The 20,281-nt window shown below is 40.6% G+C and overlaps 1 protein-coding gene across 6 annotated transcripts in view; it reads right to left on the bottom strand.

Moving 5' to 3' along the window:
- The window catches only part of EXOC1 (exocyst complex component 1), a 42,769-nt gene that overhangs the window by 14,517 nt on the left and 7,971 nt on the right, over window positions 1-20,281 (bottom strand). For 2 of the 6 annotated variants that reach the window (XM_081332978.1, XM_081332977.1), the window contains exons 5-11: window positions 16,764-16,951; window positions 15,431-15,658; window positions 12,956-13,088; window positions 9,725-9,834; window positions 7,964-8,017; window positions 5,613-5,762; window positions 3,324-3,429 (exon numbers count right to left, since the gene is read on the bottom strand). In XM_081332978.1, coding sequence (XP_081189104.1) covers window positions 3,324-3,429; window positions 5,613-5,762; window positions 7,964-8,017; window positions 9,725-9,834; window positions 12,956-13,088; window positions 15,431-15,658; window positions 16,764-16,951 — 969 coding nt within the window. The remainder of the gene's footprint in view (window positions 1-3,323; window positions 3,430-5,612; window positions 5,763-7,963; window positions 8,018-9,724; window positions 9,835-12,955; window positions 13,089-15,430; window positions 15,659-16,763; window positions 16,952-20,281) is intronic. The other 4 variants (XM_081332980.1, XM_081332979.1, XM_081332982.1 and 1 more) reach the window with 2 other exon arrangements.

Below are 20,281 nucleotides of genomic sequence, written 5' to 3' on the forward strand. Positions count from 1 at the left end.
AAGGTTGGCTCAGCCTTCCATCCATCCGAGGTCGGTAAAATGAGGACCCAGATTGTTGGGGGCAAGAGTCTGACTCTGTAAACCGCTTAGGGAGGGCTGTAAAGCACTGTGAAGCGGTATATAAGTCTTAAGTGCTATTGCTAATCTGGAAGTTGACCCCAACTTTCTCTACAGCATGGGAAGGGATGTTGATACAATTTTATTGGACTGTATGAAGAAACCCACTTTCCTTGGTTATCTTCTAGACCAGGGGTAGGCAACCTTGGCTCTTTTATGACTCGTGGACTTCAACTCCCAGAATTCCTGAGCCAGCATGGCTCAGCTTGGAAACTCTCCCTTTCCCCTCAGCACGGCTGGCTCAGGAATTCTGGGAGTTGAAGTCCACGAGTCATAAAAGAGCCAAGGCTGCCTACCTCTGTTCTAGACTCTAGTGCCTCTCTTAACTTGACACCTTCAGGCTTGCATTCTTAGGCTCTTCCCGACAATAATGGGACAACGCAAGTTGTCAGCCAAGAGATAAAATGCTACTTTGTACATCAACATCAAATAATCATTTTCCTGAGAAATCTTTCTCAAAACTCCCTGAGGTCCACTAAGGAAAGCTGTGAAAGCTTATCAAGTCTTGAAAGTGTATGTCATTGCATGAGGCAAAGGTGTGTCTTTATACAAAAGCATACAAACAGCCTCATTTTTTACAACTTGGATAGGTTAATAACACGTATTTCATGTGTAATACAGGACTGTTTTCTATCCCTTTTGCTGTAATGTAACTGTGTCTGGGTTTGTGCACAGATGGAAGGGACAAACACTGCAATTGCAAATACAATATCAGAGACAATGTTATCTAATACTTGTAAGAAATCTGGAAATTACATTCTCAGCTAGTACCAGCTGACAAAATGGTTGATGGTATAGTTCAGGGGTAGGCAACCTCGGCTCTTTTATGACTCATGGACTTCAACTCCCAGAATTCCTGAGTCAGCTATGCTGACTCGGGAATTCTGGGAGTTGAAGTCCATGAGTCATAAAAAAAGCCGAGGTTGCCTACCCCTAGTATAGTTAGAACGTGCCCACAGGAAATAAAATTCAGTGGAATCCTGTACATGGTTATTTAGAAATAAAGCTCACAGAATTCAAGTGGATTTATTTTCAAGTAAGCTATGCATACCACACAAGTATACAATTTGCGTCACTTGTGCAATTATATCATTTCCGCATGACACAGCTTGACTGTCTACTGCAAGTACCTATGACTAACCCTATTCTGATCTATCACGGGAAGAAAAAGGTTTGTTAAAACCAGTTAACATAAGAACATAATGAACTTCTGTTAAGATTTAGCTGAGAGATTATTATTTTTTTAGATTAGACAGCCAGAGAGATCTTTTCTACACACTAGGTATATTAAGCTAAACTTAGAAATACAGTATCTCATAACTGTCAGTTTGTCTTACTGGATTTTTCCATCAAATGCAGACAAAAACAAAAATACATTTCAGATAATTCCACATCTGTAAATCCTTAACAGTTAAAACAATGTAATCAAACAGTGACTTTTTTAAAAAAAGAAACATCAAGTATGTGGATATTCAACCACTTACAAATGGAGCAAATGCATTAAGAACTTAGCTGCACATAACAATATTTATATTTTGCTAGGTTGGGCGGGCTCTGGCTGGTTACATCAATATTCTACTCTTGAAGGAAGAAAAAATTCTGGATCCAGCCTAACTCAAACTGCATATCAAGAAAAGATCTGTTTACTCATAGAAACGGAATTATGTGTATTTTTTTAATGGCTTCTCCCTATACCCCGTCAATAGCCTGCTTGCTTTCCATTAAAAACAAAAAAAGCAGTCTTGCTGATTTAAACAAAAAACACACACAAAAAAAAACCCCAAGCTGCTAGAAGTAGTGTGCATTTTCTTCCCTCCAAAAAGGTAGTTGTATACAGGTCGTCCTTGACTTGCGACAGCAATTGAGCCCAAAATTTCTGTTGCTGAGGCGAGGCATTTGTTAAGGGCATTTTGCCCCATTTTACGATCTTTCCTGCCACATTCGTTAAGCGAATCACTGCAGTTGTCAAAGTCGGTGACCCGGTTGTTAAGTGAATCTGGTTGATTTCGCTTGTCAGAAGGTCGCAACAGGGGACCACGTGACCTGTCATAAATAGGAGTCGGTTGCCAAGCATCTGAAGCTTTGGTCACGTGACCACGGGGATGCTGCAATGGTCATAAGTGTGAAAAACAGGAAGAAGTCACTTTTTTCCCCCAGTGCCTTTGTAACTTTGAAAGGTCACTAAGCAAACTGCTGGAAGTTGAGGACGACCTGTATATGGCTGGAAAGGTGTGTGTGTGTCTGTGTGTGTGTGTTTGTGTGTGTGTACATTCCATAACCAAGATATTTAGAAGAATCCATTCCTAGGATCCATTAACAGCATTTAAGAAATATCCTGCTTTGCTGGAATCACATCCATAGCCCAATACGCTCACACAGAGAAGGCCTCCTCAGGGTACCGTCAGCTAGGCAATGTCGGCTGGCGACCCCCAGGGGGAGGGCCTTCTCTGTGGGAGTGCCAGTCCTATGGAATCAGCTCCCCCCTGAGCTTCGGATGGCCCAAAATCTCCAGTCCTTTCGCCGCGGCCTCAAAACACTCCTATTCCACCAGGCTGACCTGGACTGACAGGCATTTTAATTATATTTACAATTTTTAATTTATTTTTAATTTTAATTTATTGCACAGATGATTTCAATTTTATTCTTATCTTAATTTCTGTACTTATTATATGTTTTGTTGTTAGCCGCCCTGAGTCCTTCGGGAGATAGGGCGGGATATAAATCCCATTAATAAATAAATAAATAAATAAATAAATAAATAAATAAATAAATAAATAAATAAATAAATAAATAAATAAATAAATAAATAAATAAGGTAGCACCAACAACAGTTAAACGGACCTCACTGTTACTGTGTCCGTCAAGCAAAGAGCCGGGGTTTACTTCAATAAATCTTTCCAGCCCAAACATTATCGAATTTACGCAACAACACTGAGCTTTGACAACCTTGTAAGATGTCTGCAATTTTATTTCATTTCTGGTGAACGTGTTGCAGAAGATGACTTTATAGTTTCATGTTTGCCTCCCTTTTTCTGCATAGGGCTGAGACTTGTCTGAGGCATAGTTATCGCTAATGAGTAAATGGTATTTATTTACATCTAGCAAAGAGATATTTTAAGATGTTTGAAATAATTCTGTTATTTCCATTAATTAACTGCAAAAAAGATTCTTCAGTATTTATTTATTTTTTTTAAAAAAAAACTTACCAAACTTCTTTCCTTCCTTAGTTGCGCCTGTCATTTTAATCTTGGCCACTTCAAAAAAGTCTTTAATCTCTCTATCATACAAACGTGACAAATAATCCATATAGTTCTTAAAAGAAAAACAGACACAGTTGGCTCCAGGAGAGAATATAAACAATTCAGCTGTTTTTATGTCCATGGGTTTAAGATAATTTTGACAAATTAGTACGTGAACAGCAGTAAAGAACAAAAGACAGAATTAAGAAAAAAGCTTACTTCGTTTACCTTTACTCTAGGTTATAAAACAATAAGTCTAGGGGATTTTCTTTTAATGAGTTTTACCAATTTTGTTTACTAATTGCTTTGGTACTCTAGCTCAGGGGTCCTCAACTTTGGAAACTTTAAGACTTGTGGACTTCAACTCCCAGAATCCCTCAGCCAGCAAAGCTGGCTGAGGAATTCTGGGAGTTGAAGTCCACAAGTCTTAAAGTTGCCAAGGTTGAGGATACATGCTCTAGCCAATTGACACCAATTCACTGATGCCAAAGTCTTGCACCAGTCCAGTGCCATATTGGAAAACCTTCACATATTTATTTATTTTATTTTAATTCCATTTATATCCCGGCCTTCTCTGAAGACTCAGGGCGGCTTACAAGCTTAGCAGTAGCCTTCATTCTATGTATATGCCTGCTTATTAGGGCTTTCACACACACCCCAAGCGGCATTATTACAAAGTCAGCTTAATTGCCCCCAACAATCTGGGTCCTCATATGTTTAATTTTACCACAACATTGCACTGCTAAGCATGCCTACTTTGGCAAAAGATCAGTCATGTGAGATCCATAAGTAATACCTCCTGCACAAAGGCCAGGGTTGTTTTTTGTTGTTGTTTCTTTCTCAATTTCCTATCTGTAATTGCTACAGATATGCAAAAGGAAACGCTAAGCATACGTAAAAGCAAGTCTGCCTATTCAGAGAAGCATCTCACTCTTGTCTGATGCCCACCAGAGACAAGCCACCAGCCAAAGCAACTGAAGTACAAACAGAATTGAAACCTGGTGAAAATGGCCAAGAGAAGATTAAAAAGGGGGTTGGTATGGGAAGATGCCATGAAATTGTATCTGGTGTAGATATGTGATTTCATAGGTGGTGGGGGGAAATATTAATTTGCTTGTGCTTTTGCTTCTTAAATCAAATCAGTCTTTGTTCCGTCACAGACCACAATTAATTAAGATGAAAGGAAAAATATAGTTATTCTAAAGCAGGGGTCCGTTAAGAATCGGGGCGCACAGCTGTAGGTGGTAAAGAGAGCGAAATTGAAACCATTCCTCTTCCCCCCCCACCCACCCCTACCCCAGTCTGTTTCCACGAAACCGGTCCCTGGTGCCAAAAACGTTAGGGACCACTGTTCTAAAGTATCTAAAAAAGGGATAGAATTAACACTACAGCGTACTGTGCAGACTACAGAAAAGTCCCTGGCTGTGGGCAGGGAAATAAAATCAAGACTGATCTGATAATAACATCTTGAGATAAAGCAAATCGGGACAACCAGGCTACTTAGTGAAGACTGGAAATAAGGATTCCCGGCATGCCTCTGATTTAATCTGATTTGCTTTTTTTTAAGTATTCGTTTTTGGTCATTTCTTTTCTTTTCTCCTTTATCTTTTTCTATTTTTCATCTTTTCCTGATTTCAGCTTGCGTTATTACTGTATTTCTCTTTAACAAAAAGTAGTTTTATGCAAAAAACAAAAAAAAAGAATGGCCAAGAAAAACTGCAGGCACTCTAAAAAAAGCATTTCCCCCACCCCCCCCTCTTAACATATAATCTTAAAAAGACCTTGTAAAGGAGTAGTTAACTTTCCCCCAAATTCAAGCGCATTAGCCTTGGTGGAGCAGTGGGCTAATGCCTCCCTAAGTAACACCAGCTGCCTGCAATTAGTGCAGGTTCGAGTCCCACCAGGCTCAAGGTTGACTCAGCCTTCCATCCTTCCGAGGTAGGTAAAATGAGGACCCAGATTGTTGGGGGCAATTAAGCTGACTTTGTAATAATGCCACTTGGGGGGGCAAAAGCCCTAATAAGCAGGCATATTCATAGAATGAAGGCTATTGCTAAGCACATTGATTTGTGCTTCTTAGATTGTAAGCCGCCCTGAGTCTTCGGAGAAGGGTGGGATATAAATGGGATTTAAAAAAAAAAACATTCTGGGGAATAATCTGACACCGCGATCCAAGGGGTTGCGGATGAAAAGGGTGTCCTGATTTTGCAAGAGTGCCATATTCCATTGCCCGATTTCGCTCTTTGAGCGACTTACCTTGGTCAGCCCTTCATATTTCCCATAATCCGTGTTCTTTAACCATTCCATAAGTTTGGCATACCGGAGCAGGTCGCGGTGAAAAGGGTGATGATTTGGCAAAGTCAACTCAGCCGAGTGCTGAGCAAGAGTGGAGCTTTGGTCGTGGCCCTTTGTGGAAGGAAGCAACAGAAAGAAGCTGCTTGAAATAAATTATAGCGGTAAATCTGCCAACCCAGATAGCCCAGGAGGTTGCCATTTAATCACAGAAAAGAGACTCTGCTTGCCATTGGTTAGTTATGCCTCCCTGCTGTTCTGTGAAAAACAAAATGGCTGTAGCGTTCAGAAACAACATAAAGGACAAAATAAAACACTGGATTACAGATTAACCACAATGCATCCATCTTATCAGGAGTTGCATCTTCTGCTGAAGAGTTCAAGATGGCCCTCATGAAACTTACAACTTGATTAATTAATATCAATTTATACCAATGTGCAAGGGTTCCCATTATCTGCGAGAGGAAAGTTAACCGTTAGGTGTAATCTTTGCCTTGACTTATACTCTTCAATCATGTCAAGGACAATTTTTAAGTAAAATTCGTTATAAGCCTTTGACATGCAACTCCAGACAAGATGTTAACACAAATCGGCACTAGTTAACAGACACCATTTATGTACATTTAAGCCACGCTACAGACCAACTATTTGTCTACAGAGGGGAAAAAAACAAAACAAAACCTTATCAACGTGATCCAACTTCTTAACTTTTGTTCAATAAAAATTCAAAGAAAATCACTATCACTGTATCTTGGGATTGATAAACTGGAATAAATTGCAAAATGTGATTGACCCAACACTGATATGTAGAATTTATATTTACTAGGTAAAAGGTAAAGGTTCCCCCGCACATGCGTGCTAGTCGTTTCCGACTCTAGGGGCCGGTGCTCATCTCCGTTTCAAAGCCTAAGAGCCAGTGCTTATCCGAGGACGTCTCTGTGGTCATGAGCCTGGGTGGAGCAGTGGGCTAATGCCTCCTTAAGTAACACCAGCTGCCTGCAATTAGTGCAGGTTCGCATCCCACCAGGCTCAAGGTTGACTCAGCCTTCCATCCTTCCGAGGTAGGTAAAATGAGGACCCAGATGGTTGGGGGCAATTAAGCTGACTTTGTAATAATGCCGCTTGGGGGGGGTGTGTGAAAGCCCTAATAAGCAGGCATATACATAGAATGAAGGCTACTGCTAAGCTTGTAAGCCACCCTGAGTCTTCGGAGAAGGGCGGGATATAAATGGAATAAAAATAAAAATAAAATAAAATAAATGTGGCCGGCATGACTAGATGCCAAAGGCGCACGGAACGCTGTTACCTTCCCACCGTAGTGGTCCCTATTTTTCTACCTGCATTTTTACGTGCTTTCGAACTGCTAGGTTGGCAGGAGCTGGGACGAGTAACAGGCGCTCACTCTGCTACGCGGCACTCGGGATTCGACCCACCAAACTGCCGACCTTCTGATCGACAAGCTCAGCATCCTTAATCTATATAGGTTTGCAGATTTCCTGCTTTCTAGCCTGGTGCCTTTGCCACTAGACAAAACTGCGTCTCCAAAGAATATCCCCACTAAGTTGCTTGTAAACTGAGGTCTGTTGAATGGCCACTATTACCACACCAGTTATTTTAGTGGGAGCCTCAGAAACATGCTTTCAAAATTTCTATGCTCCTTCTTGCCAATTTCTCCCCCACCACCACCACCAACATTTGCTATAAGAAAACTTATTTTCCCAGGACGGATTCTTAGGCAGTCAAAACTGATCAATCCATTCACGACAAGGAAGGCTTTTGGGAAAACCCACGTTTTGCAAGGAAAGAAATAAATTAAGGAAAAAACTTGCTCAACTGGACAAAAGGCTCAAATGAGTCAATGAGAACCAAGCACAAACCAACTTCTAGGGAGCAGATAAGAAGGACGCCATATACTGTATAATTTAGTAATTGGACCGAATTATCTAATGGGGGGAAAATGTACCTTGGGAAATGATCCATTATGATAAGAGATAATAAGCTAGTGCATCCATTTGTATTCCCAAGCAACTTACTTTGATACACTTTAATCATAGATTTCATATTAACCATATACTTTAAACCTTGTCCATTTTAATTCAATATCTTCTTATCTGAGGTAGATGTCTTTACCAAGGGCTCAAACTGTGAAAGATTTAAAGAAGACATAGCTGTCACAAAGACTTATTCTTCAACTCATAAGCCATGTTTTCTATTTTAGAGAGGCAACGCTGCAAGAAATAGTTAGGTTTAAGCAAGCTTTGTTTAAAAAGAAGCCGAGTAAAATTCAAGCAGCTTGATTCAAACTCTATACTCACAGATACTGAAAGATAGTAGGACCTGTTACTGAGACCCTTCTCCAGTTCAATAAACTATTTGGAGATAAAATACAGGGATAAAAAAAATACAGAGAACTGAATAGATTTGCCCAAACAATCCGCAACAGAGCTTGAATGGTGAATGTAACACTTTAAGATGAATTGCTCTGGAATAAATGTACAATTGCAGAACCATCTGGAGATCACTATATACACACACACGTGTGTGTGTGTGTGTGTGTGTGTGTGTATTTGTGATGATTCACACATTTCAGTTAACAAACAGAACAATCTCTTAAATCATCAGAATAATGTATATAAATCATCCAGAAAAGTAGATTTTCTTAAAAAATAGGATATTGTTTTATATTTTTGCATCATCACAGTATGTTTTCCTTATGTTTGGTTTGCAGTATTCTAAATAACAACCTAAGGACAAAATCTGGAAAGACAAATGCAAAGGACAAATTTGGAACTGAGTTGTTATGGTAGTAAAACTATCCATCATGCCCTGCAAGGTTGAATCTGGATAGGATATTCACAACTGGAATGTTTTGCTTTTCAATTTGGCCCAGCTCTTTGAAGAGTGCTGCCTGGTGAATTTTGGAAATCACAATCCACATATCTTAAAATTATCAAGAATGAAGAACACTGTCTCAGATGTTTGGGCCATGGATAGCCTTTTAATAACACCATGGATTGTTTATTTTCTTATTCATTCTAGAATGCTAGACATACCTTCAAAGGAGACCTCTTTTAGATGGAAATATATCATTCCATATAACAATATTAATCACTGCCCTTTTTTTGGAATATCTTATTATTGTGGAGTAAAATACATAAGGCTTACGTGGATAAAGGCTATTCTAGTCAATCTTAACACTATTGTACAATAAAAAGTGTCTTCCTGGATATGACTCAATGCTCTCCTTCATTTGATCAAAGGCTCTCAAATAATACCCTGTTTCCCCAAAAGCAAGGCCTAGCCCCAAAATAAGCTCTAGTTTGATTTTGGGGGTGGGCCTAATATAAGCCCTACCCCCAAAATAAGCCCTAGTTTTGGGGCGAGACACACATCTAAAATTCAGGCTAGGGCAGGTGTGTGTGTGTGGTGGGGGTGGAGCTGCCCCACACGCCCCACACCCACTTACCTGGCAGACAGGCCTCTCCTCACCGGCCCATTTCTGCGGTGTCTTCTGCAGCCAGGCCTGCATTTCTCAGTCACAAGCCTTTCCAGAAGGCCACTGCAGCCGAGAACCGAGCTATGGATTCAATCCATAGCTTGGTTCTGCAAGACCTATGCAGCCGAGAACTGAACTATGAATTGAATCCATAGCTCGGTACTCGGCTGCAGAGGCCTTCTGGAAAAGCCTGACTGCAAAATGCAGCTGCTCCTTCGGCCCCAGGAAGAAGTGGACCGGCTGTAATGTTAACCCAGCCAAATCTGCAATATGTTTATAAAGCTGCCTGAATTAATGCCAATTTCGCAAAAAAAAGAGAATAGATGCTGGATTCCCCACATTTAAAAAAAATCAAGGAGCATCTGTTCACTTAGATGCACACTGGAAATCAATAGATTTTACGTGATGGATACTGGCAGCCAGAATCATGAATTTCATGTTGTTTTCTATTCCAAATTTCGTGATGGAGAAATGTGCAAGAAGATGCTTAACAAACAGCTTTTACTAGGACAGTTTCTTGAAAACTCTGAAAACTAAAGCGAGGAACCAGCTACAAAGTGAGAAAAGAGAAAAGCAGCACCTGTTGAACGAAGACATTGTTGAGGTGACTGGCGAGTCTTCGCGCAAACAGCTCACGCAGGTCGCTAAATCGCTGCTGTTGCTGATTGATCGCATAAAGCAATTCATGTCCTAGGATCAGAAATGGAAAGAGGCTTTGAAACCATAAAACATTACAGGTGTGTCCTTCTGTGAGGGAGATGGGCAATTTCGAAATGGGATATGTAAATAAAATAATTCAGGAGAAGTGGAATCTACCAGTCTCCTCTCTTGCCAAGTCTACAGGCATCCTGCGGAACTATAATTACTCTCCTTCTAAATAATATTATTGGTTTTACCCTCCCAAAATGTATATATTTATGTATTTATTCATTCATTTATTCACTTATATAGGTAAAGGTTCCCCCGCACATGCGTGCTAGTTGTTTCCGACTCTAGGGGCCGGTGCTCATCTCCGTTTCAAAGCCGAAGAGCCAGCGCTTGTCCGAGGACGTCTCCGTGGTCATGTGGCCGGCATGACTAGACGCCAAAGGCGCACGGAACGCTGTTACCTTCCCACCGTAGTGGTCCCTATTTTTCTACTTGCATTTTTACGTGCTTTCGAACTGCTAGGTTGGTAGAAGCTGGGACGAGTAACAGGCGCTCACTCTGTTACGCGGCACTCGGGATTTGACCCGCCAAACTGCCGACCTTCTGATCGACAAGCTCAACGTCCTAACCCACTGAGCCACCGCGTCCCTTTATTCACTTATACATACCATTTATTTATACCATTTATATATGACCATTCATATAAATCGCAGATACAACTCTAGAAGGCTAACAATACCTGGGCTACAATACAAAAGCAAGAAAACCTCCAACGGTCACTGAGAACAAACACAACAAACATTCAACAATGCTAATATCCTCCAGGCCCTTTCATCTCCCAACCCCATGCTCTGGAGCACATGCAGGTCTTCAGTACTTTGTGAAAGGCCAGCAGGGTCAGGCCAAACGTACTCTTGGAGGAAAGAAAACGCCCACTGGTCTTCAAGTGCATCTCTCCTAGTAGACCGGAGAAGACCAGGAAATCAACTCCACAGAAAGGCTGAGAGTGAGATGAGGAACAGCTGCTGGAATTGGGAATGTCTAGTTTAATGAAGAGAAGGATGAGGAGGGACATGATAGCAGTGTTCCAATATCTCAGGGGTTGCCCCAAAGAAGAGGGAGTCAAGCTATTCTCCAAAGTGCCCGAAGGCGGGACAAGAAGCAACGGATGGAAACTAACCAAGGAGAGAAGCAACCTAGAACTAAGAAGAAACTTCCTGACAGTTAGAACAATTAACCAGTGGAACAACCTGCCTCCAGAAGGGGTGAATGCTCCAACACTGGAAGTTTTTAAGAAGAGACTGGACAGCCGTTTGTCTGAAATGGTATAGGGTTTCCTGCCTGAGCAGGGGGTTGGACTAGATGACCTCCAAGGTCCCTTCCAACTTTACTATTATGATTATGAATTAATCAGTGAAATGGCTTATCTCCAGAAGTTAAGGGTGTGTCAGAATCCATTTATATCACATTCATAAATGTATGTTTAAAACATAACACACACACACCCCGGATTCTGCTATCTCCCGAGGAAGGAGGAGCGGATGTGGATTCAGCCTGCCTTAGGTTATTTCAAAGACCAAGGGAAACCTTTTGAACTGGGGGAACAAAGGGGAAGGTTAGGGAAGAAGGCATCTGGCCTGTGTTTCCATTTGAATCTGTAAAGGAAGAAGGCAATAACAGTAAAAGATCCAAAGTTCCGTTTTTCCCACTAAAGGGATGACATGAAGTAATGATGGGGGGGGGCTGACCAAATGGGGTTGAGGGAAGGGGGGGGTTGAACCGGGAACTCTTTATAAAGTTTCAATCTGTAAAGCAATACCAGGTCCTGTCTTGTATTTCCACAACCAAACATGTCCTAGTAAAAATTCCTTCTGGACTAGAACTGACTCCAAGAGTTTTTGTTTTCCTAAGACGTGGATTGGGGTGGGTCCTGACAGGGTGCTCCACCCCTGGAGGTTTCAAGGACAGACCGGACAGCCATTTGTCCAAAATGGTATAAGATCTCCTGCTTGATCAGGGATTTGAAGTAGAAGAACTCCAAGATCGCTTCAAACCCTATTCTTCTACGTTCTAAAAAAAATACTTGGCAAAATTGGCAATAACCACAGAATCTTGCAAATCTGATTGTGCTGCATCTCCTCCACCTTCTTATACCTCCTTACGAATTAAGCAAATGTCTTCCTGAGCTGCAACCTACAAAGGTTATCTTGTTCTAGATTTTAAAAATGCTTCAAGCCGTGCTGCCTAGGCAACGCAACCTGTATATCGCCATCAAGGTTGTCTTCCTTGCTCTCGACAATATGCAGAGCTCCTGCTGTCTGACACTAATCCAGAGGCCACATATCACCTAGTCCGGTTCTGCAGGGTCCACGTAAAATAAGATTACAAAAGCAACTGAACTTGCCTGATTATAATAGGCTAAGTGTGACTTATTCCTCGCTCTAAATTTAGGACAAACTTTGGTGTGTGTTTTTTTAGCTCAAATCGCTCATATTTAAGTAGAACTTTATATCTTTCACATTTATTGTAGTTGAAACAAAAGGCGAACTTTATGCTGTTCACTGTCACTTGTAGTTCTATCTTGAACCTTGTTTTTTTTTAAACTTTGGTTAATGACTACAACAGTCAGCTGCCACCTTGTACTCGCTTGTACGTCACTGCTACGCAGTGACAGATTGCCATGAAGAGTGGGGAGGGGAAACGAAGGGGAGAATGCTTGGGGAAACGAAAGTAAGTGCTGTGCCTTCTCGAGATGCTGCCTCAAGGTCACCCAGCTGGAAGGAAGGAGGAGGGGGCATCATACCAAACTGCACTTGGGCCAACAGTTAGGAAAACATTTTGTTTGAACCTGACTGGTTACACCAGGGTGGGCATTGAGAAACTGTTAAGAGGGGTGGGGTGGGGGGAAGTAGAACAAATCTCACTTCTGGCTTTGCAATATTGCAACACGCTTGATCTCTAATAAACTATACCCTTTCTCAACAAATGGAGCCAAGGATGGTTTCTGTTTAGAGGTTTAAGTTGTGGCAGGTCTGCCAACAACAAAGATTGATTTGATTTTAGGTTTGGTTTTTTTTTAAGAACTTAAGGAAAGCAGAACATTTCAATCAGACGATATGGTCCCAATATATACAGCTGTTTTTTTTTCTTTTTTAATGCCTACCTGGCTGAAGAGCTACATTCATGCATTGTAAAAGTGCATCTGCTGCATTTGTGCAGGCCTCAATGCCGCGCGAAGAGGAGAGGTCTCCATCCTGGAGGGCCTTGATATGACCTTTGGCCAAATCCATATGGTTCTGCAATAACAACAGGGGAACCCAACTCTCAAGCACAATTTACTTTTTCTTAGCTATAAAAACGAGCCCAGCTATTCTTTTTCCCCCCACATGTTTTAATAAGACCATTTCAATCACGCTTCCTCAAACTCTCAATCTTCCAGATATTCTCCTGAATTACAACTTGTCTCCAAATTTTTACCAAAGAGTCTCTAGGATTTGTGAAATATACTGAGAGAGCCAGTTTGGCCTGGTGGTTAAGGCAACAGGCTAGAGAGCGGGAGACCTTGAGTTCAAGTTCCACCTTAGCTGTGAAAGCCAGCCGGTTAACCCTGGGCCAGTCACTCTCTCAACCCAATTCAACTCATAGGATTGCTGTTGTGAAGAAAATAGGAGGAGGTAGGTGCGTTGGATAGGTTTGCTGCCTTGAGTTATTTGTAAAAATAATAAAGGCAGGACAGAGCAAAGAAACAAATGGATTTGCCTGTCAAGGTAACTCTGCTACATTACTACATCCGCTGCATGTATAATTTATCTCACTCTTGATACTGATACTGCAGTTTGTCTGTTTTTTCACCATTTAAAAATACATTTATATGTTCCACTTTTTTTTTAATGAACCCTGTAATCCCTTGCTTCAAGTGGGGCACTCAATGGAGCTGAGCATTTACTGGCCAGATGCCCTTCCTGACGCCTACGCAGAGTTTGCAACAGATATTTTTCTCTTTGCTCCCGGATAGAGAAACATCTGTCTGTGCCTAGGATTGAATTCTCAACCTTCCAAGTGGGAGACAAGTGTCTTCACCTCTAGGCCACTGTGTCGCTCATAGTTATATACGTCACATATTAGCTCTTATCTCTTAATTATAGGTATATTGAGGTGCCTGAATCATTTGATAAACCTAATCTAGTTCTGGAATGGTTTTTTACTAAAATTAGTGTGGTTTATTTTATCACCTATTGTAGAACATTCCTATGATAATTGGGTATTAGAAATGTCAATCAAAGGATGTAACACAGGGTACCTCCTCTCAGGGGGGATGGGGGGGCGGAACCTGTGGAAAGAGAGATCTGGGAGATCTGAGTGGAAGGACAGGCCTGACAGAAACTCAAGTCTCACCTCTCTGGAAACCTTCATCTCTTAATATGTATTTTGTGCCAGGAAAGCCAAGGACTGACACTCTGCAGATGAACTGTAAATTAGCAGTTAGCAGAAATCATAAGAGGTTACTCTACACCAGGGGTAGGCAACCTTGGCTCTTTTATGACTCGTGGACTTCAACTCCCAGAATTCCTGAGCCAGCCATGCTGAAGGGAAAGGGAGAGGTTCCCAAGCTGAGCCATGCTGGCTCAGGAATTCTGGGAGTTGAAGTCCACGAGTCATAAAAGAGCCAAGGTTGCCTACCCCTGCTCTACACTGTACTCTTTAATGAATCTTTTTACAACTCGTTATATAATAAAAGAATAACAGAAAATACTTGTAGCACGGGTTTTATATTTTGGCAGTGGTTTGCTCTCCACGCTTGTTTCAGTTTAATTTCTGAATGTTTCGTTACCAGACTAGGTAACAACAACATGATGATGTTACCTATTCTGGTAAACAAAACATTTAAAAACTAAATTGAGTCAAGCTTGGAAAGGAAAGCACTACCAAAATAATAAAAGTTAATTTGAGCTTTGGTTTAAAGATGAAAAAAATGTGCTGTTTGGTATTTTGCCTCCCCCCCCCCATCATGACATCTGATATATATAGAGAAATGGGGGGGGGAATCAAAGGATTTTCAAATCACAAGAGGCTTTCATGGTGGCAACAAACCTAATAAACGCTATTGTGATATCTTTAGATTACAGGTAGTCCTCACCTTATGGCCACCATTGAGCCCAAAATTTATGTTGCTAAGCGAGAAATTTGTTAAGTGAGCTTTGCCTTATTATTTTACAACTTTTCTCGCCACAGTCGTTAAGCGAATCGCTGGAGTTGTCAAATTAGTAACATGGTTGTTAAGTGGATCCAGGTTCCCCACTGACTTTGCTTGTTAGAAGGTTGCAAAAGGTGATCACATGACCCCAGGTCACTGCAACCGTCATACCTATGAATCAGTTGCCAAGCATCTGGATGTAAATCACGTGACCATGGGGCTGTCGCAACGGTCGTAAGTGTGAAAAATGGTCATTTAAGTCACTTTTTTCAGTGCCGTTGTAACTTTGAACAGTCACTAAGTCAACTGTGGTAAGTCGAGGACTATCTGTCCTGGCCTTATGTTTTGATTCTGATAAACAAACCAACCCATAGACGTCACAGTGAACCACTCCCAATATTTTGTATGGATGATACATGGAATTAAGACCATTTCAATGCTTACAACAAGGAACTCTATCTCTGACAGCAGTTTTAGGTTGTTGGTGTTGCTGAGATGAATTAGATGGTTGCTTTCTGAAATCTGATCCATTTGTTCTTTTACGCTCCGGAGCATATCTTCATAACTGCTCAGCTTCACCTCGATTTGGTCCACTTCTTTCAGCGCCTCATCCAGCAATTTCATCAAAATGTTCACCTGTTTCTCAGAGGCCATGATTGACTGGATGTTTGCCTATAAAGCAAGCAGCAAAATTAACCAATAGTCAAATTGGAAGTAAACATAATTGGTAACTACAACAGCAGCAATTCTATCTATCTATCTATCTATCTATCTATCTATCTATCTATCTATCTATCTATCTGGAAAATTTATATTGCCGCCTACTCGCTCACGGCAACGCAAGGCGGCTTACGGGAAATAAAAGCACAATATAAAAGCAATCATTTACCTCTCTGAAAAACGTGCCATGTGTTAAATACAAACTAATCAGACAGTGCTGCTTGGAAAAAAAACTACAGTATATATGCAGCTTTCAATATTTCATATTGCAGGTAAGGAGCAGCTAAGAGCACAGACGAGAAGCAGTATAAATAAACATTTTACCCTGATACTGAAGTCAGTAGGAGCACCAGCCCACCATGATACTAAATTAACATACATTCTTGAGTTGCCATTAGTTATTCAATGGAAATTTGAATTAGTTTTCTGAAATGTGACTAAAACTGCAAGTAGTCCCCGATTTATAACCAGTTCCTTAGCAAATGTTTGAAGTTAGAATGGATTTCTGTAGGAGTACTTCGAACCTGGATTCGGAGTTTCAGTGGCCACCCTCGCCCCCAAATTTTGTGACTGTGCTTTGGGCATTCAGCTCACTTTTTTTAGCTGTTTGCAGCATCTTGTGGTCATGGGGCCACATTTTTCAACAGTCCATAGAGAACCATTGGTTTAATGACTGCAACATTCAGTTAACCACCACTGCAAAAACGTCGTAATATCAAGTTGTTGTCATGGGTGGCCCGATGTACAACTCTCACAATTTACAACCGTAACGAGCAGGCTCATTATGATCGTAACTTCAGGACAATCTCTATTTCTGAGACAGCAAATTTATAACTCAAAAGAAAACAACAACAACACATTCCAGAAGTAGAGGCCAAAATTAATTCTGTTGACCAAGCATTACTCCCTTTAAATTTAAGAATGAGTAAAAAATAAATAAATAAATCTTTTATTTGAGTCCCAATGAGGCTTCTGTCTAATCCAGAAAGTGAATTTTTCACTGACTGCTTGTGAATACAGTCAGAGAATACATCAATACAGAAGCAGGCAGCCTTACCCCATCAAGAACTTGTAGCTCTCTAGACAGCTTATCTGCAAAAGCTTCTGCGTTAGAGATAGCATATTCACAGCCTTCCATCATGATTTCAATGTCCTGCTCTTCTCTAGCATTTAATTCTTGGTATTCGTCCACAGCCTCTTCATCTGTTCCTGCCACATTCTGATTTTCACCACTGGGAACCGATTCTGAAGAGGAGGGGAAAGAGGTGGTCATTAATTCATGAAAAATGGATACAGCTGCACAGGCCGTTAAAATCATTCTGGTTAATTCTAATTCTCTAAGACAGAGGCCCCCAACCTTTTGGGCACCAGGGACCAGTTCCGTGGAGAAAGGTTTTTCCACAGACCAGAGTGTGTGTGGTTTTGTGTGCTGCCTGCATCCCGCGGATGGGGCTTTGCTTGTTTCTGCGGACCGGTTGCTGGCATGCCGTGGCCCGCTACCGGTCCACGGACTGGGGATTAGGGACCCCTGGTGTAAGAAAAAGGGAAATGCCCATATAAGCCTCACCATCAGTCAAATAGCTAGGAAAGATTAACGTTCTTTAATCTAACATCATGTAGCATAAAGATATTCGACTTAACTTCATCCACGTTGAAAAGCTATGTTGCTCCATGATTTTTTTAACCAAGTTATAAAAAAATATCTATTTTTCTTGTTTCAGCAAGAGGAAAATCCACATTAACTAGGATGGAAAAAGTTTTTAAAAATCTGTGGTATTTCCTTTAGTTCATACAGTATCACTATTTAAAGTGATAATGTTGGCAACCATTTACTTTAGAAAAAATAAAAGTAGTAAGAAGGATGCATAGCAACATCCAGCGACAATAACAAAAGGGCATTTTTCTGCAGTGCCTTCCTTCAGACAGCTATTTTAATCTGCATATTATTAAACTATAGCTCATAAATGAGTATTTCTCACAGTTAAGGAAGAATAAGAGCTAACGGAACCTATCCTGTTTTTAGTTCAAATTTAGTATCGAGGAAAAATTAGGCCAAAAAAACAATGCCTTATAATTCCTGCTTCTTCTTGATATACCCTGTCTTTGGTAACAATCTTTCAGATGCAAGGTTAAATCTAGCTTTCAGTATGAGTCAGCATGGATTAATTACACATTTATACTGTACTTGTCATGGTTCCGACAAATGCAGTACTTCAAAAAACTTCAAAGCATTGTTTACCTTAAAGAATCTTTTAATATAGTTGCACAGCTTCGGAACATTGGAAGCCAAGATCTGAATTCTCCTCCCTTGAACACATCGTATCAACCACAATTCCCTCCCTTAATTTAAACGTCATAAATCACATTCTCCAATTGGTTTAAAATGCAAACTTTCCCACCTGTTTAACAACCCGCCAAATTCTGATCTTCTCTTATTACAAAGAGTCTTGAGATACATTTTACCTACTCCCCCCAGCGTTCACTAATTCTAACCCTAAAAGTAACATACGAGTTAAAGGAAGGCTACGGTCTCCCTATGTTGTCAAGCAAGAACATCCAACGTTAACAGCGTTGACAGTATTTCTTTATTCAGCTCTCTGAAACATACTGTATACATCAGTCTCTTTAGGGAAAAACTCTCAAGCGTGACCCTCCTTAGTTCTCCCAAAGATAAAGGGGTGAAGGGTGTTGCACACAAACTTGCAAGATTCTGTTACTATTTGTGTAGCCTCTTTGCGAGAACTACGGAGGGTTATGTCTGAGAATGCCTGCTGGTGGAACTGTGACTGGGGAATTCTGGACGGTGAAGTCCACCCACGTGTCTCAAAGTTGCCAAGGTTGAAAAGCACTATTCCAGATTTACTGCTCCTCCACGTTTGCCATTTGTTATTCCAGTTTTCACGCTGTCACTGTTAGATCCAAAGCGTTGAAATGTAACCTTCTAGCTTTCGTTTATTAAAGCTGTTTCTCTTATGTATCACTGTTGCTTTTCTATCTCATTACACGGTTTCTCCCCTTGTATGGGTAGTCCTTGACTTACAATTGATCGCTTAGAGACCGTTCAAAGATAGACTCTTAAAAAGGGACTTATGACCCAGATTCAAAGTTCCAACATCTGTCACACACACACACACACACACACACAGAGAGAGAGAGAGAGAGAGAGAGCTGTGGTGACCTGACCACATTTTGAGAGCTGGGCAGCCAGTACGCGTTTACGGCTGTTTGCAGTGCCCCTCAGTCACGTGACTCTGATTTACGACATTTTTTGCTGGAAACTGGCGTTTACTTCTAGTTTACAGTAAAAACCAACACAGCGAACAATGGGTCCCCTGAAGGACCGCTGCAAAAGTTGATGTCACAACTTATGAATGAAATTGCAGGCTCAATTTTTGCAAGCCAAGGACTATCTGTAAATGCTCTTAGAATTTTATCATATATGCAAGTGCTTTCCATGCGACTTGTTATTTTAGCAAGTAACCACATTGTTCTGCAATTATATCTTGCTCAATTTTAAAGAGGCGAGCTAGGCTTAGCCTAGTTTAAATCGTATATTAGAACTTGTATGATTGCTTTCAGCCCATTCGTTTACGTAATGACTGAGAAACCAGTGGCAATCTGGATATTACCAATCCACAATTTCTAATATTTCTCTGTTTCCCAGACTGAAAAAGACTTCAGGGAAATATATGTCAGCAATATTTTAAGTTCCTCACACCACATCTGATTGTAGAATACACGTTAGCTTGTTTCTGAGCTTATTTATGGAAATAAGCGATTTATCTGTTCCAACAGTAACTTTTATTTAGGGCATTGTGAAAACACATTGGAGACCACTATAAAACAAATAACTACTCCATCGGGAATATGTACAGAGAGAGAAAAACAGAGAAAAAGAAGAAAGTGGATTTCATAAAGAGAAATTGAGCTATCACTATTACTGCTGTTGAAGAAAGCACGTTAGAAATGCAAAATATAATTTAGTGTATGATTTATGTCTATTTCCAAGATTCTCCAAATGCTGCTCCATCTTCATTTGGGCCTTACAGGCTATACCAGGAGTAGGACTTGTAAACTTCAACTCCCAGAATTCGTGAGTCAGCATGGCTCAGCTTGGAAACCTCTCCCTTTCCCCTCAGGAATTCTGGGAGTTGAAGTCCACGAGTCATAAAAGAGCCAAGGTTGCCTACCCCTGGGCTATACTGTATAAATTTTATCATAAAGACAAATAGTCTTAGTATACTTTGGGTGATGTATTTTGGACTGGCAACAATTCAGCAAATCGAGCATTTTTTTTAAATTATTCCATGATTAGCTTCACCAGCAACACACTTCAATATAAGCTTTTTTTCTAACATTAGAAGCATAATTGCATAAATACACGTGGAATATGACATGATCTCAAGATCCAATTAAAATCTTCCTCATTTTTGCTGCCATTCCCTAAAAGGCAACAAAAGATAAGGTAATCCAAAGCCATTAAGTTTGGTAAACAGAAATCCATATTCAATAACGAATGCCAACAATATATCAGTTTCTTCAGCAAACTTAATAAAAGTGTGCATAATGTTGAAT

The sequence above is a fragment of the Vipera berus genome, assembly GCF_964194415.1.
Source record: "Vipera berus genome assembly, chromosome: 7".
NCBI classification, from domain to species: domain Eukaryota; kingdom Metazoa; phylum Chordata; class Lepidosauria; order Squamata; family Viperidae; genus Vipera; species Vipera berus.